The sequence below is a fragment of the Salvelinus fontinalis genome, chromosome 17, assembly GCF_029448725.1.
Source record: "Salvelinus fontinalis isolate EN_2023a chromosome 17, ASM2944872v1, whole genome shotgun sequence".
Lineage (NCBI taxonomy): Eukaryota > Metazoa > Chordata > Actinopteri > Salmoniformes > Salmonidae > Salvelinus > Salvelinus fontinalis.
Genome location: NC_074681.1, coordinates 28041073 through 28065665, shown reverse-complemented (window position 1 = coordinate 28065665; position 24593 = coordinate 28041073). Strand labels below are relative to the sequence as shown.

At 41.5% G+C, this 24593-nt stretch overlaps 1 protein-coding gene across 5 annotated transcripts in view; it reads right to left on the bottom strand.

Moving 5' to 3' along the window:
• LOC129814102 (sodium- and chloride-dependent glycine transporter 1-like) overlaps nucleotides 1–24593 on the bottom strand; it is a 93876-nt gene that overhangs the window by 47037 nt on the left and 22246 nt on the right. For 2 of the 5 annotated variants that reach the window (XM_055866901.1, XM_055866900.1), the window contains exon 2: nucleotides 23077–23352. The exons of 1 other annotated variant lie outside the window; for it this stretch is intronic. In XM_055866901.1, the coding sequence (XP_055722876.1) occupies nucleotides 23077–23106 (30 nt within the window). In that variant the 5' untranslated portion in view covers nucleotides 23107–23352. Of the gene's footprint in view, nucleotides 1–2622; nucleotides 2958–3446; nucleotides 3700–23076; nucleotides 23353–24593 lie in introns of those variants that run through there. 2 more of the 5 variants (XM_055866899.1, XM_055866903.1) reach the window with 2 other exon arrangements.

Here is a 24593-nt window from a genome sequence, read left to right as displayed (position 1 = left end):
CAGTGTGGTGCTAGCTGCCTCTCCCCTCCGCCAGCTGTGTGTCCATGAGCACAGCATGGATAGAGACAGAGCCCACAGCACAGGGAGAGCAAGAGGCCCTGAGCACACATACGTCTGTGCACTCGCTCTTCTGCTGCCTGCCCCCACTCTCTCTCCCCCTGCACGTAAACACTCCCACCACTGACTTCCGCTCCCTATACTGGCCCTCTTACCACCACCTGAACCCAGATGGGAGCGCTCAAAATAGGCCAGAAAAAAAGGGGAAATTAATGTTGGATTGGAGTCGGGTGGAGTGAATATCGGGGAGCATCAGTGGTATCTAATTATGGTACTTCAACTATACATTGGGAACTGAAAATCACTGATTTAGCTAATTTAACACCCATTGCTTAATAAAAACACAATTACATGTTTACAGAAACTAGGCCTAAATAGTAGCATACTGCTGGTATTTTAAATCAATCCCATCATTTCAGAGTTCATTTATCCGCTATAATAAGAAGCAATTAATCCCCCTCTTCTGTAAACCGTTGGTGAAAGAACATGAGGGATTTTTTGACAGGAGTTAATCTTATTACATTACTGCAGAATTAGTCTAACATTGCAACCAAACTTCTCCACAGGGTATTGCAGTGAAATATGCAGTACAATAATATAACTCTCGTACCCAGACTTAAGAACAGCAGTAATCTGCTCCAAAACCTCCACTGGGAAATCATTTTTTACTTTTTAACTCTAATTAAACAGCCCTCATTAACGTTCTGACAGTCTGCCATGATCTATACAATCTGTTAACGTATAGTGAAATCATTTGGGTCAATCATTCCAAGCCAGGTTTTCAACTGCAATATTTTCTTGTCCGATTGAAAACTGTTCGGACAAAATAAAGAGAGTTCAGTGTCAGCGATATCTAGGCTAAATCAAGGCACTTACTTCATTTTGAGGCACAATATCACCCCACTACAATTTAGTAAATAAAACAGAAATATATAAGGATTAAACAACAATTTGTGGTCAAATCTTTATATCAAAATCAATAAAGACATTTTGCAAGCTGTAGCCTATTCCCAAACTACAATCTATCATGGTTCCAGACACCAGAAACAATTTCAAGCAGATTTCAAACAATATCACCACCAAATGAAGCCAAACTATCTTCTATTCTTCCTCATTGTTAAAGGATGTCAGACTAAGTCAGAGGTGCCTACACTACCCTACCATGCAATTAGCACATCTTCTGAAGCTCTTATTACTTCAATTATTACTCAAGCATGCTTTACAATCGCAGATGACCTTAGACAACTGTATTCCTACAGTGGGGTCAGACTACCGCAGAGAACTCATGTAGGCTAGACAGGCTCCTTTATGAACAAGGAAATGGGGCTTGACTTGGGGCTTGAAACAGAAAATGTATTTAGAGAACAACAAATTGAAAAAGATTAAGTGGTTTTAGCAGTAGCCTATACAATAAAAGTAGCTAGTAGCTATATCTCCCCTTTGGTGCGGAGAGAGAAACTTATGACACATGATAGTCAGTCAGGGTTGTGTGGCTGTGTGGTAGGTAGGTAGCTGTCCTATACAAAGCGACAAGGCACTGTCTGTCTGAAGGGTCTGTCGTGTCAGCTGCACCTGATCCTAGACCTCTCTATGTGACCCATCGTCCTGTCCGATATATCAGTTCACATCCAACAACTTCTGTACCTTATTCAATTAACCTTCTCAATATAACTTCACTCAACAAAACCTTAACCTCAAACGGCTTACTATACAATTCACCAATCAAATAGTGTGTGGTCTATATCAACTTTTAGGGATATGTCTATAGCATAGTGACAATTATACATGACATACAGCACCAGGTATACACTGATGTTAATGTTACCTGAAACCTGAACTTTCTGAAGCACACAATATCAAATAGGCCTTGATTCAAAAGCATGTCCCATACCAGGACTGAATCAGAGGGACAATGTATAATTTAAGGAAATAACTCTACAAACTTTTATTGCATCCTTTGTCACAAGCACCATGGGCCATCACTTCATCTGAAGTGTAAATAAACACACATAGATGAGAAGACTTTCACTCAAATTCGTGTACATCCTAATAAAGGGGGCGATGGGAGGCGAGGCAAGGCGCTGACAAAGTGAACGAAGATAAGTCTGCAAATGGCATAGGAAACTCAAAGGTCTAAATAGAGTGTTTGGACACACACTAGAACAACCTATGTCATGTTCAGTATTAGCTAGGTCATGCAGGAAGAAAATAAAACCATACATGGAGAACGGCCAAGTTTGACCAAATAGACAAGCGTTATACCGAACAGCACAGAGCCTTTGGAGAGTTATAGCAATAAATATTGGCTTTCAAAAACATTTTTGTGGTGAAACAGCATTGTAAAAGAAGCACTGTTCTACAGATGAGAAATCTAGATGACTACTAGTCAACACCTAAAGTGCCCCTAGACTACTAAGGGCACAGTACATTCATTTAGATCCATGGCCGTAACAAATAGACTCTACATCAACTTTACACACACTTCAAAACAAGGGCATACACTGTACAATCAAAATATACTGTATATCTCAACAACAAAAAAAGCTAAATTCAAGCTTTACCTACCGCGAGCAATGCCATTTTTTCTCTTCATAGAAATGTTTCTTTAAAAGTATATGCAATGATCTCAACGGCCCGTTTCTTTGTATTTGCTACTGAACTATAGGAGGCTTGCTCAGTCTTGACAGCGGCCAACCAAAGGACGTGACAAGACTTGGCGCTCCATATAAATCGGCAAGGAACAAAGTGCCATAACGGATATCTATATATTTTATTTTAAACAAATCTTTTGGTGGAATTGTTTAACTGACAAGTCCCTTGGCCACTAAAGAGGGGCAAAGGAAGAGAGAAAGAACATATGAGCCAACCCCACTTTTTAGGACACTTTTCCCACTCTTTCACAGTTACCCTGCCCACTTCCTTAGAAACTATCACACACCCCTCTGCCAGCACCACCAGAACTTCCCACTGCAATTAGTTATAAAAACTTTTAAGTCCCGCGACACGTGGTCTGTTTTTTAAAGAGCTGTATCCCCCTTCTCACGTGGTATGGGGGGTATTGAGTCGTCACAGACACCCTGAATGATCGCAGAAAAATAAGGCGGTTCAGACAATAGGTCGTCTTGATTAATTCAATTCTTTCAGGACCTTGAACCGTCGTCCGGGCAGCTCCACACAATTGCTGCTTTGAGAGTTTGGATTCATTCTCTCCCTCTAATTTGAAAAATCCCAAATTACTTTGATTTAATTTTTTTTCTTTTCTGTTAGTAACTGTCGGAAGTGTTCTCCATGAGCTGACAAAATGACATCATTTTGCTTGAGTTCAAATGTATCACATCTGTGTATCAAATAGGACACAAGATGAAAAGAGTGAGAGAAAAAAAACTGACCTGGTCGGCTGTACAGGCTGCATTGCTGTTGGACTCTGACATTATTTGATAGTGCCCAGTGGTTCTCTCGTTTCCACTGAGTTCTTCATTCACACCTTTCCTTTCGGTTCCGCAGAAAGAGGGGAAAAAAGAACAGCCTCCTTTTGCCCGGGGTTGATTAATGCCTGAATTATTTTCACCTCATTTCATCTGATGGAGTTCTGTTTCCTCTCTGCCTCTCTCAATCATGCGGCATAGTAGCCCTCTCCCTCCCCACTCTCACTCGCCCTCCCTTCCTCTCTCCTTCCCTCCCTCGCTTTTGCTTGCCCTCCCTCTCAGTGTCCCCCTTCTGTTGTACTTCCCGATTTCAGGAAAATCCCCTCCCTTCCCTCCCATTCCCAAAAAGACAGGCGAGATCCACAGCCTTTGCCTCTACCTCCACAATGAATGGGTCGTTGTCATTCCAGCACCTTGGCTGCATACAGAGCGAGGGAGCTGCTGGTTTAGCTGCCTGGAGTCAGGGCTCCTGCCAAGCCTTCCTCAAGAGATTAAAGAAAAAGTGAGGAGCCGTGTGCTTCCACTGGACTCACTACCCTTGCTGTCTCTAAATTTCTTCCACTTTTTTTCAAAGCAGCTGCACCCAGACCACCAACACTCCCATTCATGAACACTTGACTCTCAAATCCCTGTCCCTTGACATTGCCAATTCCTCCCTGTATGTAGTGCAAAAGGCACAAGGATATACCCTTCTCACTGCCTACAGCCCCCCCCCTTTCAAATTATGCTCCTTCCTCTTTTTTTTCTTCAGAGGTCCAAACGTATTATTTCCACTCTTGACAATGTATGGTCAACCAATTCGTGACAGCATGGCGAGAACCATAATTGCATCACAATTTATGGGAAGAGATAAACAAAATTCCAAAATATGTCACAAAGGAGGGCTTTTAAAACGCCGCTTATGGCCATATCCTCAGAGAATCCAGTTAGTGGGGTCAAAAGTTGACTGACACCTGGCCTAATGGACGTTTGATAGTGGCGGACAATGGAGGCAACCACTTCAGTGAATAGACTCCATGAGTTAATGTGATGAGCTGTAGAATGCAGACAGAAAGTATTGATTTCTCAATCAGCGTTGAAACATGACTTTAGATTATTATGCAGTCCCAGGCAAATTACCATACCCTCATTGGAGGAAATGAGTACGTACAGACATCAGTTTAAAAAGAAACAGAAAAGTAGTCGTGCACTATTGCTATTTTAAAGAGCAAAACAAATATTCCAACAATTAGGCTATTATTTGCTAAATAGAATTTAGGACATTTGAAATTTGATTAGCAGAGAAGTTGCTTTTGAAATGAACAACATAAAAGGGGCAAGTTACGCTAGTAATCAAGGTAGTGGAAATCATGTAATGTTTAATGCTATAAAACAACGTGTAGAAAATACACTGACCAGAGATGAAGGCTTAATCAGATACATTTTCATGCATGCTAAATTCCAGAAATATGATGGCTGATGGAAACCTAAGGGTCGAAACGTTGTATCAATAACATCACCTGGGAGCACGAACAGCAGTGTGCAGCAGTTTTATCCCCTACAACTCCAGCACCTGCAGAACAGTACCTGGATGTGCGTATGTTCTTCAGCTTTTCTACAATTCCAGAAATATACATGAAAAGTGGGCTAATAATTTTTTATTCCATGAGGAGGAATGAAATTGCTTAACTAGGCGACAGCACACTTTCTGCATGATCTTTATTAGTAAACGTCTGCAGACGAGCAAGTGTGTGGGATAGCGGAATAAATGACACACATGCAGAGCTCCTCTGGGGTTCCATATGAGGCCCAGGCAGCCACAAGCCTGGCGGTGGGGGATTCTGACACTGTAGGTCATTAGAAACTCCACAGGGTCCAGCCAACTCCTATTAGTCAGCCACCAGAGAGCCTGTACACCACAGAATAGGTCAGATTTAATGAGGATTTTGCACTGCACTATTTTGCCTGCCGCTTATCAATAGTTGAATGGAGAGTGTTGTGGAGAGGGTGACTACGACCATGAAAAGAGACAAGATTACTATAACAGCCAGTTGACATGTTGGGGAACTTGTTTTCCTAATTGCTCTGTTATGTCTGCTATTTAGCTCCAATTAAACATCACAGATGCCATGTTCTGTAATTGCCCGGATCTGTTAAATGTTTTCATTTCCCCCCCCTTTACAACTACAACTGGAGTGTAAATTCAATTCATGAAACTAACATTCCCACATAAGGATTTGTCATTAAAAAGTCAGATCCAATGGCATAGTCCCTTGGGAAGAGAGCAAGAGCGTGATAGTTCAATCTCCAGACTCCACAGAAACAGACAGATCTCCCAGGACAGATGATGGGGGTCAACCGGATAACCTTTTCCTGGCACCTCCCTACTGGGCGTCAGTCATACCCAGGTCATACCTTGCCCATCGCACACAACCCTGCTGCTAAGAATATATAGGCTAACCCCCAAACGAGACAGGGAGACGGGGACCTTCCTCAGAACTCACCACCACACTCCTCACACTAATGACACTGAATACGGTAGTGGCAGGGGGAAGGGTGAGGGAGGCCATTGGGACAGGACAACTTCCGACTAAGGCATGCAAGAATTTAGAAAGGGTCGTCTGGCTGTGCACAGCCCATCAATGAGGTGGCCCGGCAGCCTGAGAAAAACCCAGTTGCTATGGAGCATGGGTAGGCCACAGTCCTGCCAGAGAGTGAGAAAGGAGAGAGAGAGAGAGAGAACACGAGAGAGGGAAGGGGGCGTAGCATTGAGAGTTCCATTTCAAATCTAAACTTGCAGTTTTTATTTCCTACTACGCTCCTATCAGAGAGTAGATCTCACCCATTTCAAGCATTTGAGTTGAGTTCTCTAGAACATCAAATCTGCAAGCATTTCTTTGCAAAGGATATTCTTATACTTCTTGAAAGGATAAGGCTACCGTTATATCAGCAATAAAATAGAAAATCTCCCTATTACACAACATTTCAATCTAATAGAAATAAAACTAAAACAAGCCTTAAAGTGGCACAGAATGCTCCCATGTTTGAAATTAGCTGCCTTTGGGACTCTTTCCTATTCAGAGCACGCTGCCTCTATTGACAAGTCAAACAAGGGTCTTCAGTGTGGGCTAAATTACTACTGCTGACCAAACATGTCACTTTCGCAACTTACTGCCGTGCTGGATGTGCCGTTTCCAGATCGTATTCTCACTCAGTTGGTATTCAGACTAGATACCAACACAGACACGCACGCACACACACACACGCACACACACACGCACACATATTTACAAATATTGCAAAGGCAAGCTCCAACAAACACCCACCACTTGACACACAAAGCTTTTTGCTGAAATAATAGGAAGACACATAAAAAAGCCATTTGTCATTGATCTTATTCTGTTTTGGGTTGTCTAATTTCTTTGGGCGGTCTTGAGAAGAGGAAACTGTAACGACTTCCACCGAAGTCGGCCCTTCTCCTTGTTCGGGTGGTGTTCGGCGGTCGACGTCACCACCGATCCATTTTTCAGTTTCGTTTTGTTTAGTCTGTATTACACACACCTGGTTTCAATTCCCCTATCATGTTCCCCATTTAACCCTTTGGCATACATTTCTGTTCTGTCCGTGATTGTTTGTTTCGTTAGTGGTTGTTGTTGGTGCCTGTGTGTTTGTTATATTCCCATTGAGGAATTTTTGCTTGTATTTTGAGTAAACGCCGTTGTTTTACTCAACACCTGTGTCCTGCGCTTGACTCCGCTACATCTCTGCACACAAACCCTGACAGAAAGAGAGTCCATGAAACCAGTCATGCCCTTATATTGCAGGCAAGACAAATGTAATAGCTATGTTCTTTTTTAAAATTGGCAGCGTCAAAATATCAGTGTTAACGTAGAGGGACAAGCTACTCAGAGAATTTCCAATGTACAGTGCATTCGGAAAGTATTCAGACCCCTTACCTTTTTCTACATTTGGTTACAGCCTTATTATAAAACTGATTAAATTGTTATTGTTGCTCATCAATCTGTATACAGTACCCCATAATTACAAAGCAAAAACAGGTTTAGACATTTTTGCAAATGTATTAAATATAAAAAACTGAAATATCACACAAGAATTCAGATCCTTTACTCAGTACTTTGTTGAACCTTTGGCAGCGATTACAGCCTTGAGTCTTCTTGGGTATCATGCTAAAAGCTTGGATTACCTGTATTTGGGGAGTTTCTCCCATTCTTCTCTGCACATCCTCTCAAGCTCTGTCAGGTTGGATGGGGAGCGTCGCTGCACAGCTATTTTCAGGTCTCTCCAGAGATGTTCAACCGGGTTCAAGTCAGGGCTCTGGCAGGGCCACTCAAGGACATTCAGAGACTTATCCCAAAGCCACTCCAGTGTTGTCTAGGCTGTGTGCTTAGGGTCTTTGTCCTGTCGGAAGGTGAACCTTCACCCCGGTCTGATGTCCTGAGTGCTCTGGAGCAGGTTTTCATCAAGGATCTCTCTGTACTTTCCTCCATTCATCTTTCTCTCAATCCTGACATCCCCACAGCATGATGCTGCCTCCACCATGCTTCATCGTAGAGATGGTGCCAGGTTTCCTCCAGGCGTGACTCTTGGCATTCAGGCCAAAGAGTCCAATCTTGGTTTCATCAGACCAGAGAATCTTGTTTCTCAAGGTCTGAGTCCTTTAGGTGTCTTTTGGCAAACTCCAAGTGGGCTGTCATGTGCCTTTTACTGAGGAGTGGCTTCCGTCTGCCCACTTTACCATGAAGACCTGATTGGTGGAGTGCTGCAGAGATGGTTGTCCTTCTGGAAGGTTCTCCCATCTCCACAGAGGAACTCTGGAACTCATTCAGAGTGACCATTGGGTTCTTGGTCACCTCCCTGACCAACGCCCTTCTCCCCCGATTGCTCAGTTTGGCCGGGCGGCCAGCGCTGGTCTTGGTGGTTTCAAACATCTTCCATTTAAGAATGATGGAGGCCACTGTGTTCTTGGGGACCTTCAATGCTGCAGAAATGTTTTGGTACTCTTTTCCAGGCCTATGCCTCGACACAATCCTGTCTCAATGCTCTATGGACAAATCCTTCGACCTCATGGCTTGGTTTTTGCTCTGACATGCTCTGTGAACTGTGGGACCTTATATAGACAGATGTGTGCCTTTCCAAATCATGTCCAATCAATTGAATGTAACACAGGTGAACTCCAATCCAGTTGTAGAAGCATCTCAGAGATGATCAATGGAAGCAGGATGCACCTGAGCTCAATTTCGAGTCTCATAGCAAAGGGTCTGAATACTTAGGTAAATAAGGTATTTCTGTTAATTTTTAATACATTTACAATAATGTCATTAGGGGGGTATTGGGTATTGTGTTTAGAATGATAAGGGGAAAAATAATTGAATCCATTTTAGAATAAGGCTGTAATGTAACAAAATGTGGGAAAAATTAAGGGGTCTGAATACTTTCTGAAGGCACTGTATTGTTGCATAATCAGAATCATATTTACTTGGATACCCCATGGTTCATGTTTCCTATGAGTGGTTGGATTTTTAGCTACCCTTGCGCAAAAAGTAGGAATCAATCTTATGTTCCTTCTCCTCATTTGATTTCTTTTAGTTGATACCGATTTGTTTCCCCCCCAAAAAGTAACAATTGCCTAACTATCAGGCTCAAAATGAGTACTGAGTGTGGGCCTCTAGAACATCTCACTGTAACGTCCACAATACGATCACAGAACACATTTTAATATCAGGTGTAGACCGGGTCACGGGATTCGTTTAGCAGTCATTCAACTTTATCGTAGAGACCTCTGTTAATTGGTATGACATGTAGTTTTTTCTCCATCTAGTCTTCTTTAGTGATAGATGTAGCATCCAGTCCAGTGCTGAAGAGATGTCCAGCTCACTCGTGGAGATGCTAATGTTTGGTCCTATTAAATCCGCTTGCATAAAGATCTCTGTCCCTTATTGCAATTAACTTAATTTCTCATCACCTCTGATTAGGTTCCCAAGTAAGTGATGGGGTGTGCGAAGGCTTGGCCCATGGAAAACTTGGATAACCCTCAATTTACTCAACAGTTCAGACCGGGAAACTGAAAAGTGACAGCAAGTAGCTATGGAGAATCTCTCAGGCTGGACGGACTACATAACATGGAGGACAGAAACCAAAGAGAGTTTTTTTTTTTTTAAACGGACAATTTTTGGCGCGACTAACAGCCTTTGTTTGGGCAACAAAAGGACAAATTCATTGGTCGGAAAACAACTTCCTGAGCATTTCTTCCAGTTTGAAGTGTGACGTTTGCTTAGCCTGGCAGCATTCAGGGACACAGGAGAGAAATCTCTACCGCTTGGGTTAACCTGAAGTTTCCATGATCATTTCTCCCCTCCGTTATTTAGCTGGAAGGGCCCCAGCTGTTAATTCTTTATAAATAGCGTGTAGCTCAGATCCCCTCCAGGGAAAATGGGGCTCAGTGGAGTAGCTTGGGAACAAATCGGGCTGGAAAAAGCACACAACATACACAATTTGACAAACATATGGGATCATTGCTGGAGATTAAAGTGAGTTATATGTGACTTGAGAGGATTCAACAATGAGCAAATTAGAAGAGCAGCAGCAATCGTAGTTGAGCTGGAATACGAGAAGTGATAGAGGTTTGCAGGAAAAAAACTAAATTCCCAAATTTTTGGAGGGGGAATAAGTTACCAAAAGTTTGAAAATCTCATATTTGACTCGTAGCCTACATACACAGCAAATATTTCTGGAGTAACAATGAATTTACTAAAATCATTCAAATAGAATCAAAATGATAATTTGAATGTGTTGGCATCAGCTCATTGTGCTAATATATCTGGTATTTCATTCTTCCTGCATACTTTCATAATCTTAAAATTAAATGAACTAATATATAAGAGGGGGAAAAACTTCAACAGAGGAACATTTTTTGTGCAAAGGCAAGGTTGAAGGCCTTGTCTCTAGCTTGGTCAACATAACTGGTCCAGGGTGGTTGTAGGATTCTATGTCCTATTTGGAATTATGTCAGAGTTCCAGAAACCAGATACAATGTAACATAGCTTAGTGAACACGTGAATAATCAACAACAACAAAATATATACAGTAGCAGTCAAAAGTTTGGACACGCCTACAACTCATTCCAGGATTTTCTTTATTTTTATGATTGTCTACATTGTAGAATAATAGTGAAGACATCAAAACTATGAAATAACACATATGGATTCATGTAGTGTGTTAACGTGTTAAACAAATCAAAATATATTTTATATTTGCGATTCCTGGAATGTATTTCAGTTAACAGGTGTAGTTTGTTAAAAGGTCATTTGTGGAATATCTTTCCTTCTTAATGCGTTTGAGCCAATAAGTTGTGTTGTGACAAGGAAGGGGTGGTATACAGAAGATAGCCCTATTTGGTAAAATACCAAGTCCATATTATGGCAAGAACAGCTCAAATAAGCAAAGAGAAACGATAGTCCATCATTACTTTAAAACATGAAGGTCAGTGAATGCGGAAAATTTCAAGAACTTTGAAAGTTTCTTCAAGTGCAGTCGCAAAAACCATCAAGCGCTATGATGAAACTGGCTCTCATGAGTACCGCCACAGGAAAGGAAGACACAGAATTATCTCAGAGAATAAGTTTATTAGAGTTAACAGCATTAGAAATTGCAGCCCAAATAAATGCTTCACAAAGTTCAAGTAACAGACACATCTCAGCATCAACTGTTCAGAGGAAACTGCTTGAATCAGGCCTTTATGGTCGATTTGCTGCAAAGAAACCATTACTAAAGGACACCAATAAGAAGAGACTTGCTTGTGCCAAGAAACACGAAAAATTGACAAATTTGAGATTTTTGGTTCCAACAGCAGTGTCTTTGTGAGACGCAGAGTAGATGAACAGATGATCTCCCCAATTGTGGTTCCCACCGTAAAGCATGGAGGATGAGGTGTGATCACTGTCTGTGATTTTTTTTAGAATTCAAGGCACACTTAACCAGCATGGCTACCACAGCATTCTGCAGCGATACACCATCCCATCTGGTTCGCGCTTAGGCAGACTATAATTTGTTTTCCAACAGGACAATGACCCAACATACCTCCAGGCTGTGTAAGGGCTATTTGACCAAGAAGGAGAGTGATGGAGTGCTGCATCCGATGACCTGGCCTCCACAATCACCCGACCTCAACTAAATTGAGATGGTTTTGGATGAGTTGGACCGCAGAGTGAAGGAAAAGCAACCAACAAGTGCTCAGCATATGTGGGAACTCCTTCAAGTCCGTTGGAAAAGCATTCCAGGTGAAGCTGGTTGAGAAAATGCCAAGAGTGTGCAAAGCTGTCATGGCTACTTTGAAGAATTTCAAATATAATTACATTTTTTGTAACACTTTTTTGGTTACTACATGATTCCATATGTGTTATTTCATAGTTCTGATGTCTACACTATTATTCTACAATGTAGAAAATAGTAAAAATAAAGAAAACCCTTGAATGAGTAGGTGTTCTAAAACTTTTGACCGGTAGTGCACGTTGATTTGATTTGAAATGGTGGGGAAATTTGAGATGCTTTTGGTGAGCCTTGGACATTGAAGGAATCAAAGTGATAACTAATGTGAAGGCGGGTGTTCCTGTGTGGGAGCCCTGAGAACAGCAGACCCGCTTTATCCCATGCCTATATCTCCCATTACTAGACAAGGGGCAGAGCAGGTTGAGTTCAAGCGCAACAAATTACCTAAATATGGGGTGAAAAGCCTTTGAAGGACCTCAAATGGACTGTTGAAAATAATAATAATAAAAGAGATGAGAAGATTTAAGAGGCCCGATGAGGGAACACAATGCTCATTAGCTGTCCATAATTTTACAAACTCGCCAGCGGACGAAAGTGGGTATCTTTTTTTACTTTGTTTATCCTTTCTTTGGAGGGGGCAGCCATTAAACAGAAGGGAGAGGAAGAAAAGTTAGAAAAAACGTCATTTTCAGCCTGAGTGGTTTCTTCAAATGAAATCTAAAGGCCGAAACTCAAAGGGTTCTTTGGTTGGGGGATCTTTAAAAGGAAGCGCAGCAGTGGACGTGTTTGGCATTTGGTGACCTTTCTGCCGCTTGGTGCACTGTACAGTCAGAGGCTCAAACATAAACAGAAATCATGTTGAAATTCCCTTTTACTCCCTCACATCTGTTCCCATGCCCTGAAGGCAGGACGATTGCACAGTTACAAAGATGTGAACACTTAAGCTAATATAAGTGAGTGATTGACAGCTGAATATGGTCCTCCTTACATAAGGAGGAAAGGAAAAGCTTTTGGGCAGACTGAAGACGTGTGGGACAGACAAACTTAACTTGAGACTTATTGTCTTTACGCAAACTTCCCATGGCAGGGCAACTGTTTACAACATAAAGTCGTTGAGACCATCCACTCATACACACCTCAATACTACAGTCACAGTCTTGCCAGTTTTCCAAGGTGAGAATGTTACAAAGTAGGCAAACATAAAGGACTGAAGCCGACTTTCAAAATCCTAATGTCACTGAGCCTCTCACATTAAACAACAGGCTTTCCTGTATTTATTTATGTTGCTTTGCCAACGTAGTGATGCGCAGACTTAAGGATGTGGTACATTCAGGGGGTTACACACTACAAGATTCTTCACTTGGTCGTGAGGATTGTTGATACCACGCTGTCTCACCTACAACGAGCTGTGGCTCAAAGCAGCCTCATAAAAGTTTTCCTTCAGACTTTCACGCTTGCCATACGGAGTTGAAATGTAACTGACCGCCTAGATTCGGTGTTATGTAGCAACATTTGAAATTGTGTGTTTTACTTTGGACAAGAGTAGAGACTCAGAGCTAGAAAATGGGATATCACACACTGCAGTTGAGGATCAATGGAAAAGTAATTCTGCTTTGGAAGTTGCTAAATTTTAAACCCCACGTTTTGAGAAAATGGCCCTTGAATGTTTGGTACACATACTGGAGAGCTCTTCTTTGTCTAGACCCATTCAGCATCGTTCACACCCTCTTAAGCCTTAGCCCCACCCATCTCTTTAAGGATTCTCATGTGAGTCTATGTGGTAAACACAAACACACGCTATATCAAATAAAATCGATGTTTATTTGTCACATGCACAGATGGTGTAAACGGTTACTAGCATAGTGGTTACTAGCATAGTAGCAATATCAAAAACAGATACAAATATTTAAAATATGTTTTCTCATTATTAGATGGCGCTTCCCCGACACACTTGTCTAAATTGATGGGTCATGTGAAGGAAGAGCTATAACCACCCACATCTAGCTACGTGGATGGGTCACTATTGTCCGGCCGAAGTGGAACCTTTTGTTTAGACATGTAGATAGCTAGGTAGCTAGCTAAACAATGAACCGGCATAATCCCAACTAATACTACTACCAATACAAAGTATTGTAGTATGAATCTGCAGGTAGCTAAAGCTAAACAAACAAGGTTCAATGTTAGCTAGCTAACATTAGGCTATAACTAGCAATGCAAATGGTTTTCTGATTCGAATAATATTACTACACAGATCATACACGTAACGTTAGCTATCGAGCCAGCAAGTTAACATTTGCTAGCTAACTAACAGTACGCTTTAACTTAAAATAAACAAATAAAAAATTCTGACAAAATTAGAAACATTTATCTGAAAATGTAGCTAGACTATTACACGTATACATGGATGAACGCTTCACGGCAGACTTGAAACATTTAACGGTTTGTTTGTAGATACATCATTTGGCTAGCATTGTGTAAAGTCACTCCGGTTCACACTGAACATGGCATGTGCAGAAAGTAGACCATCACTTTTTCCAACTGAACTTTCGATAGCTCCTGCTAAATTCAGGGCATCAATGTTGTTGAAAGTAGCAAAACTTTTGTAGTTCTAATAAATGTTTACGTTCAAATGCCGCTCCTGTGGGGTAGTGACATGGACATACGCCTAATTTCCTGAAACAAGTCACAAATATCTAGCCAACATTTTTCAATTGAAAAACATTGTTTGTGAACTTTAGAGCTGTAACGATTTGACAATTTGGCTTTGGTTAAAGGCAAGTACAAACGCATACTAGTAGTAGTCATCGCTCCTGCTCGAGAGTCTACACATCCTGTGTGATGGGAAACAAGATGATCATCTCACTGGCTTCTTCTCTTGCCTCATTGGCTATTGCTGATCACTGTTCTCAAAACTTGTCGTTGCACATCTCACACTACAAGAGCATTGCAGATTTTGTGGCTATAAAATCAAACATGTTTGAAAATATTGGGACGTCTGGGACTGGTTGCCCTCAGATTGCGTTTCTAAACCACTCACATTAAAACTAGCGTCGGTGACGGAGTAGGCAACGACATGGGGATTTTTGTAAAAAAAAATATTTTAGAAGCGATGATAGAAAGCACTTTTCAAAATCGTTTGACATGCTCGTCACCATTGTATGACTAGAGCCTGAGCGATATGGTATTGTTGGGTCCGATACCGATTTTAGAGAGGCAAAAGACACCGATTACCGTTAGATCTGCTGATATAAAGTAATTTAGAGGTGGAAAGAATTAATGTTTTTTAAATTAGAAAATGACACAATAATTTTTTGCACTAATTACCAGATACTCTAAATTATGATTTAACAAAATATAACATTGTACATTATTTATAAAAAATGTATTTGTGGTTTACAGGATATCCACCAAAAAGCAACTACATCCTCTATAAATACAACAGTAAATATAAAACTTGTTTAGTTTATCTTCTTAGGTACAAGTTAAAGATGTGGCACTGTATAAGAAGTATTCAAAAGTGTTTGTGCTAGACCACCACAAGGGGTGGCTGGCTGAATAAATTAAACTTTATCTCAAAGTAAATCTGAAACTGCACTGTTACAAATTCACAAATAAGCATTGAAATGCAGTAGTAACATGCCGTTCGTAATGTCATTGGTACTTGTCAACGGCAGCTTTGTCTTGAGTAGATTTACTACAGTATTTAAAACAGTCAACGGTTATGTAAACAAACACTTTATGGCAACCTCGCAATGAGTACATTATGACACGCACAAGCTAGCTGTTCATTACGACAATGTTTTCTTACAGAACCCATACGTACATTACCCTGTCAATACAACATATATTGGCTATACATGTCAACTGCAAATGGCATGCGCTGATGCCCGGAAACGTTTACGCAGGAAAATTCTTGCCGGACTGGTTTTAGTCACACATTCTAATTTAGCTAGATAACTAATGCTAGCTACTTATCTCCCATGTTAGCACATGGCCCAAATGATAGATCTGTGGCAAATGTCTTGCTTTATGAAGATTGCATATTTTGGAAAACAAACTAAATAAACCCACTAGCTAACATAATAGGCCTAGACAGTAACAGTATTATTTTTGTGTCGAGTGTTCACTTTGGCGCCAGTCCAGTGTTAGCACACAAGTAGCACAAATATCTAGCTAACTATATTGCTGGCTAGATAGCTAAGCTAACAACCTTGCTGGCTAGCTAGCCTGCTAACGTTAACTAAGTGAGAGTGTGATGAGGACAGGGCTGCTTGATTGGTGTACATTTTTTCATTTACAAATACGCTGGCTGTTATAAGCTACTCACTGTTAAACCACCATGCTTACTCTCTCTCTCACATTGTGACCTTGGGCTGAATGATGTTCAATGAGCAGCTAGTAGAGAGCCCTCTTCAGGTAACCATTGAAAATGTTTTAAAAAATACCTCAAATGAGCAGACATATTTGTTTGTTCTATGTACAGTTGAAGTCGGAAGTTTACATACACCTTAGCCAAATACATTTAAACTCAGTTTTTCACAATTCCTGACATTTAATCCGAGTAAAAATAAACTTCAGTTAGTGCTAAATACGGCTGCTAGAATCCTGACTAGAACCAAGAAATTTGATCATATTACTCCAGTGCTAGCTTCCCTACACTCAGCAAGGGCTGATTTCAAGGTTTTACTGTTAACCTACAAAGCGTTACATGGGCTTGCTCCTACCTATCTTTCCGAGTTGGTCCTGCCGTACATACCAATACGTACGCTACGGTCACAAGACGCAGGCCTCCTAATTGTCCCTAGAATTTCTAAGCAAACAGCGGGAGGCAGGGCTTTCTCCTATAGATCTCCATTTTTATGGAACAGTCTGCCTACCCATGTGAGAGACGCAGACTCGGTCTCAACCTTTAAGTCTTTACTGAAGACTTATCTCTTCAGTAGGTCATATGATTGAGTGTAGTCTGGCCCAGGAGTGTGAAGGTGAACGAAAGGCTCTGGAGCAACGAACCGCCCTTGCTTTCTCTGCCTGGCCGGTTCCCCTCTCTCCACTGGGATTCTCTGCCTCTAACCCTATTAAAGGGGCTGAGTCACTGGCTTACTGGTGCTCTTTCATGCCGTCCCTAGGAGGGGTGCGTCACTTGAGTGGGTTGAGTTACTGACGTGATCTACCTGTCTGGGTTGGCGCCCCCCCTTGGTTTGTGCTGTGGTGGAGATCTTTGTTGGCTATACTCGGCCTTGTCTCAGGATTGTAAGTTGGTGGTTGAAGATATCCCTCTAGTGGTGCGGGGGCTGTGCTTTGGCAAAGTGGGTGGGGTTATATCCTTTCTATTTGGCCCTGTCCGGGGGTATCTTCGGACGGGGCCACAGTGTCTCCTGACCGCTCCTGTCTCAGCCTCCAGTATTTATGCTGCAGTAGTTTATGTGTCGGGGTGCTAGGGTCAGTTGGTTATACCTGGAGTACTTCTCCTGTCTTATCCAGTGTCCTGTGTGAATTTAAGTATGCTCTCTCTAATTCTCTCGTTCTCTCTTTCTTTCTCTCTCTCTGAGAACCTGAGCCCTAGGACCATACGTCAGGACTACCGGGCATGATGACTCCTTGCTGTCCCCAGTCCGCCTGGCCTTGCTGCTATTCCAGTTTCAACTGTTCTGCCTGCGTTTACGGAACCCCTACCTGTCCCAGACCTGCTGTTTTCAACTCTTAATGATCGGCTATGAAAAGCCAACTGAGATTTATTCCTGATTATTATTTGACCATGCTTGTCACTTATGAACATTTTGAAAGTCTTGGCTCTCTCTAATTTTCTCCTTCTCTCTTTCTTTCTCTCGGAGGACCTGAGCCCTAGGACCATACGTCTGGACTACCGGGCGTGGTGACTCCTTGCTGTCCCCAGTCCGCCTGGCCTTGCTGCTATTCCAGTTTCAACTGTTCTGCCTACGGTTATGGAACCGCCACCTGTCCCAGACCTGTTGTTTTTCAACTCTTAATGATCGGCTATGAAAAGCCAACTGAAAATTATTCATGATTATTATTTGACCATGCTTGTCACTTATGAACATTTTTGAACATCTTGGCATAGTTCTGTTATAATCTCCACCCGGCACAGCCAGAAGAGGACTGGCCACCCCTCATAGCCTGGTTCCTCTCTAGGTTTCCTTCTAGGTTTTGGCCTTTCTAGGGAGTTTTTCCTAGCCACCGTGCTTCTACACCTGCATTGCTGGCTGTTTGGGGTTTTAGGCTGGGTTTCTGTACAGCACTTCGAGATATTAGCTGATGTACGAAGGGCTATATAAAATAAACTTGATTGATTGATTGATTAAAAATTCCCTGTCTTACGTCAGTTAGGATCACCACTTTATTTTAAGAATGTGAAATGTCAGAATAATAGTAGAGAGAATGAATTATTTCAGCTTTTATTTCTTTCATCACATTTCCAGTGGGTCAGAAGTTTACATACACTCAATTAGTATTTGGTAGCATTGCCTTTAAATTGTTTAACTTGGGTAAAACGTTTTGGGTAGCCTTCCACAAGCTTCACACGATAAGTTGGGTGAATTTTGGCCCATTCCTCCTGACAGAGCTGGTGTAACTGAGTCCGGTTTGTAGGCCTCCTTGCTCGCACACGCTTTATCAGTTCTGCCAACAAATTTTCTATAGGATTGAGGTCAGGGCTTTGTGATGGCCACTCCGATACCTTGACTTTGTTCTCCTTAAGCCATTCTGCCACAACTTTGGAAGTATTCTTGGGGTCATTGTCCATTTGGAAGACCCATTTGCGACCAAGTTTTAACATCCTGACTGATGTCTTGAGATGTTGTTTCAATATATCCACATAATTTTCTTTCCTCATGAAGCCATCTATTTTGTGAAGTGCACCAGTCCCTCACGCAGCAAAGCACCCCCCACAACATGATGCTGCCACCCCCGTGCTTCGCGGTTGGGATGGTGTTCTTCGGCTTGCAATCATCCCCCTTTTTCCTCCAAACATAACAATGGTCAAAACTTTGATCTTTGTCCCCATGTGCAGTTGCAAACCGTAGTCTGGCTTTTTTATGACGGTTTTGGAGCAGTGGCTTCTTCCTTGCTGAGTGGCCTTTTTGGCTATGTCGATATAGGACTCGTTTTACTGTGGATATAGATACTTTTGTACCTGTTTCCTCCAGAATCTTCACAAGTTCCTTTGCTGTTGTTTTGGGATTGATTTGCACTTTTCACACCAAAGTACGTTCATCTCTAGGAGACAGAACGCGTCTCCTTCCTGAGCAGTATGACGGCTGCATAGTCCCATGGTGTTTATACTTGCATACTATTGTTTCTACAGATAAACATGGTACCTTCAGGCGTTTGGAAAATGCTCCCAAGGATGAACCAGACTTGTGAAGGTCTACAAATTTTTTTTGAGGTCTTAGCTGATTTCTTTTGATTTTCCCATGATGTCAATCAAAGAGGCACTGAGTTTGAAGGTAGGCCTTGAAATACATCCACAGGTATGTCTCCAATTGACTCAAATTATGTCAATTATCCTATCAGAAGCTTCTAAAGCCATGACAATTTTCTGGAATTTTCGGAAATTTAAGGCACTGTCAACTTAGTGTATGTTAACTTCTGACCCACTGGAATTGTGATACAGTGAATTATAAGTGAAATAATCTGTCTGTAAACACTTGTTGGAAAAATTACTTGTGTCATGTACAAAGTAGATGTCCTAACCGACTTGCCAAAACTATAGTTTGTTAACAAGAAATTTGTGGAGTGGTTGAAAAACGAGTTTTAATGACTCCAACCTAAGTGTATGTAAACTTCCGACTTCAACTGTATATAATATTGGCATAAGTGGAATAATATTATGTAATAATATTGGCATCTGTGGAATAAAGACCAATACAAATATTTCTGTGAAAGGCTAATATCGTCCGATAATATCGGTAATCTTATTTATCGGTCAGGCTCTACTCGAGGTGGGGCTTTGAGTTGTTTTCTCCATTTGGCTGTTCCCAAGAGACGAGCAGGAGAGCAGCAGTCAGACAGGATGCTACTCATTGTCCTACCACATCTAAATGAGTTCCCGAGCAGACAAATTTGCAAATCCCTCACCCCACTCCCTTCCCCAACATATCTTCTCTCAAAGCATAAAAGACATCTAGCTGTCTCGTAAAACAGTCTGCCAAAACCTCATCCGGCTGCCAATTCAGGGAAAGTGAGCCCAAAAGCTATAAAAGCTGTTAGAGAGCTATTCAAAAGATAAGGTCTTCCTTAGAAAGGTTGGAAAGAGTCAGACTTGGGTTTCTAAAGCACAATTGCAAGCAAAATGATACCAGCCTGTCCATGCAATGTAAAAACTCTGCTTGAATAGATAGAAAACCAGGACGAACTATTTTAGCAGCAAGGGAAATTACAATTACAATACAATGTCTAAAACATAACTAGGTATAACTATCTGTATATACACTATATATACAAAAGTATGTGGACACCCCTTCAAATTAGTAGATTCGGCTATTTCAGCCCCACACGTTGCTGACCAGTGTATAAAATCGAGCACACAGCCAAGCAAACGCCATAGACATACATTGGCAGTAGAATGGCCTTACTGAATAGCTCAGTGACTTTCAACGTGGCACCGTCATAGGATGCCATCTTTTCAACAAGTCAGTTTGTCAAATTTCTGCCCTGCTAGAGCTGCCCCGGTCAACTGTAGGTGCTGTTATTGTGAAGTAGAAAGTCTAGGAGCAACAGCGGCTCAGCAGCAAAGTGGTAGGCCACAAAAGCTCACAGAACGGGACCGCTGAGTGCTGAAGCGCATAGCCCGTAAAAATAGTTTGTCCTTGGTTGCAACACTCACTACCGAGTTCCAAACTGCCTCTGGAAGCAAAGTCAGCACAATAACTGTTTGTCTGGAGCTTCATGCAATGGGTTTCCATGGCTGAGCAGCCACACACAAGCCTAAGACCACCATGCGCAATGCCAAGCATCAGTTGGAGTGGTGTAAAGCTTGCCGCCATTGGAATCTGGAGCAGTGGAAACGTGTTCTCTGGAGGGATGAATCACGCTTCACCATCTGGCAGTCCGACGGACGAATCTGGGTTTGGTGGATGCCAGGAGAACGCTACCTGCCCCAATGCATAGTGCCAACTGTAAAGTTTGGTGTAGGAGGAATAATGATCTGGGGCTGTTTTCATGGTTCAGGCTAGGCCCCTTATTTAAAGTGAAGGGAAATCTTAAAGCAACAGCATACAATGACATTCTAGACAATTCTGTGCTTCCAACTTTGTGGCAACAATTTGGGGAAGGCCCTTTCCTGTTTCAGCATGACAATGCCTTTGTGCACAAAGCGAAGACCATACAGCAATGGTTCGTCAAGATCGGTGTGGAAGAACTTGACTGGCCTGCACAGAGCCCTGACCTCAACCCCATCAAACACCTTTGGGATGAATTGGAATGCCGACTGCGAGCGAGGCTTAATCGCCCAACATCATTGCCTGATCTCATTAATGCACTTGCGGCTGAATGGAAGCAAGTCCCCACAGCAATGTTCCAACAGCTAGTGGAAATCCTTCCCAGAAGAGTGGATGCTGTTATAGCAGTAAAGGGGGAACCAACTCCATATTAAAGCCCACGAAATGTTTGACGATCAGGTGTCCACATACAGTAGATACTTTTAATCATGTAGTGTATGTAATGCAATATACTGTATGTAAGGGAGCCATGGCAGTGAAGCAGTGACAGTTAGGGATGGCGGGAGAAGGGTTCGGTCCTGTGGAATGACTAGCATCACTGTCTGTCAGTAGAAGACAACAGACTCAGCCATTGCGACTGGAGCATGGGGGAACCAATCACAGAAGGGGAGGGAAATGGAGGGGAGGATCTTTGGCTCTTATCTACCTTTGACTTCACGTTTGGACCTCAAGGTTCGACCTCAGGGTTTGACCTTACTCATTCAACCTTACTTTTTTCCTGTCCAGATAAGAGAGGTTTAACATTCTATCTCTATCTCTTTTTCTGTTTTACTAACAGCAGTGTGAAATTTGAAGTTTGAAAATGTTGTTGTGAAGAACATGTGATGTTGTTGTTACTGAGGTCTTGGTCTGAGCATATTTACAGCCAGGGACACACTGTCCAGACAATTACAGAAGTGGCTGCTGCAACAGCCACATCGGCCAAGTCAAACAATCAGCCTGTAGTATACCTGCTTGACAGACACATGGGTCCGATTGGGTAAAGCCACACAAGGTCCAGTTACTTCAGTACTACTACTATAGCCAGCCACTATCCCCAGTATTTCTTAGAAGCCAATCATCTTCTCAGTAGTTAAACATCGAAAAGGATGAAGGCATGGCATACAAGATTAGGGATGGTCAAAACCAGTTTCTTACAAACTATGTAAACATAAGACACATAGACAATACATAAAAAGACAAATGGAACTTCAGAAATTCAAGCTAGTGTCTTGTAGAATCACATCGATCAAGTACAGGTAACACCTTGTTGACGACGATAAATAGGGTAGGCACGTCTTCAAATGATAGGCTGAACCAAAATAAAAAATATTCACACAAAATAATACCAAAAGAGCATTCAAATGAAAGTGATATTTATTGACTTTATCCCAAGTAAATGTATAATCAAAATGACCTTCCAAGCCCTTTGGTTCATATGCAATAATCTTTCATTTTGAGTGCGAAACAATCATTTCATTTTCCTTTGATCAAATTATTAAATATTTTTGGGAGGACAGAATTGATAGCCTTTTCGGTTCCCAATTGGATTCTCTCTAACACAGTACAAATGTGGCACTATTAAAATAAGAAATGTAGACAGTAGGTCTACAGTAAAATATTACTGCAAAACTTGGGAAATTACACAAACTTTAGTTCACTACTGGCTGTGCAGTAGCTGGTGACAGCTAATGAGACCTCCACATTAAATCATGTTACAAATGTTTCTACAACTAGCTAGAATTCTAACTATATTTACTTTCTCTAATGAACATAGTTAGCAACAATAAAAATGGTAGACATGCTTTTATTTAATTAGCCTACATTTTGTTAGGTAGGCCTATAGGCCTCTTCAATTCACCTCCAGTTAGCTGATCCTTGGAACATCTCTGTACAGAGCTCATAAGGGGAGCGTAGGGTCAACTGATGGTCAACAGCTGTACACTGCTATTCGTCATCAATGACAACAATACTGCTCATGTGAGTAGCTTCAATAAGAACTGATTTCAAATCGGACAAAAAGAACACTGTCTCTGACAAGGTGTGTGTGAGGAGATCAGTAATGGGGGGGGGGGGGGGGCTGAATAGAAATACAAACAAAAACCCCAACTCACCACAATCACCGAAAATGGCTTTTCCTCCATGCTTCAGTCAGGGGGCGCTTTCAAGTGGAGGGACCTCTTTCTCTTTCGTGACGATGTGGTCTATGTCTGTGCTGCTGTGTGTCTCTTTTTGGGACTCGTCTTCTTCTGGACACTGGTGTGCTTCAGTAGCAGCAGCTCGCGTGCGGCTTCGCCCCGTTGCTCACTCGATTCCCTTGTTTCAGACCGCAGCTGAAGTGGCGTCTTTGCTTTGTGTTAATTCTCCCCTAATCCAGGAACTTTTCTATGCTGTGAAACAGACATGTGACAAGGAGGGGGGTGGAGGCAACACTTTAAGTTCCTTTCCCAGTTTCAAACAATTTCATCACTGGAAAAATGTCACTTTTGTCCCTCCCCGTCTAAATGTTCAGGACACTTGTTTTTAGCTGAGCACCAGTGGTGCTGATATCTCTCCAGATAGGAGAGAAAACTAGATGAGCATTTTCCTGAAAACCCGTCACTGAAACAATGTGCTATTGTACAAACAGATGACTCTACTGTTGGTAAAAAACTCTGACTTCTCATTGACTGCACATTGCACAACAAGTGCAGAGAGCAGTAATCAAAATTAACCCAAGAACATGGGAAATTCACAGTGTATATAAATACTTCTCAGCATAAATTGGTTTGTAACTTAATTTTTCTTTTTTCTATTTGATTCAAGTATGTGACAAATGTTAAATTGTTCAACTCAAACACTATATTTGGAGCACTTTGAAATACATTTGGCTACTCTCTGTATCAGGGGAGGACTGTTAATCCTATAAACAAAATAATTTAATGGGAAAATGCAAAGAAAGTCACTATAGCAAAAATGTGTTAAATTGAATTACCCAACAACATGACAATACAATTTATCTAAGTATTATTACAGCATTTAAAAAAATAATAAATAATAAATAAATAAAGGCTTCCAGGAAATATGGGCATTATAAAGCTACTATGCCTATGTATCCTTAAGGGGGAGAAGTACAATGAAGTAACACACAGTTAACATATTTAAGCTGATCTATATCTATTTAACTTGTTTTTCAAGTACTGTATGACACATTCTTTGGATGTTTTTGCGTAGGTACAATGTTATATAATATATCCGGAACCTAATCCAAACAATTTAGCCTACTTCTGAAGTCAGGACCCTCATGCAAAACAACATAATATGACAGTTATAACTTGTAGCTTCACCAGTTTCAAATCTCCCAGGTCACACTTGTCAATTTTACACTCGCCAGGTCTTAATAACCTCTTCAGCCACGTCTTAACCTCTTCAGCCAGGTCAGCGTCAATGCTTTGGGAGTCTGTTGACCTGACATACCACAGTGTGGTAGAATGGTCAGTTTAACTCAGCAAATGTGAGTCTGACCAACTGACCACTATATTACACTGCCTAGTAGACTATATTCATCATAGTGCTATAATATATTTATGCTACAAAGTACTACTTTAAAAAACTAATTTTGTCTTAGTGTTTTTGAGGGACATACATCAAA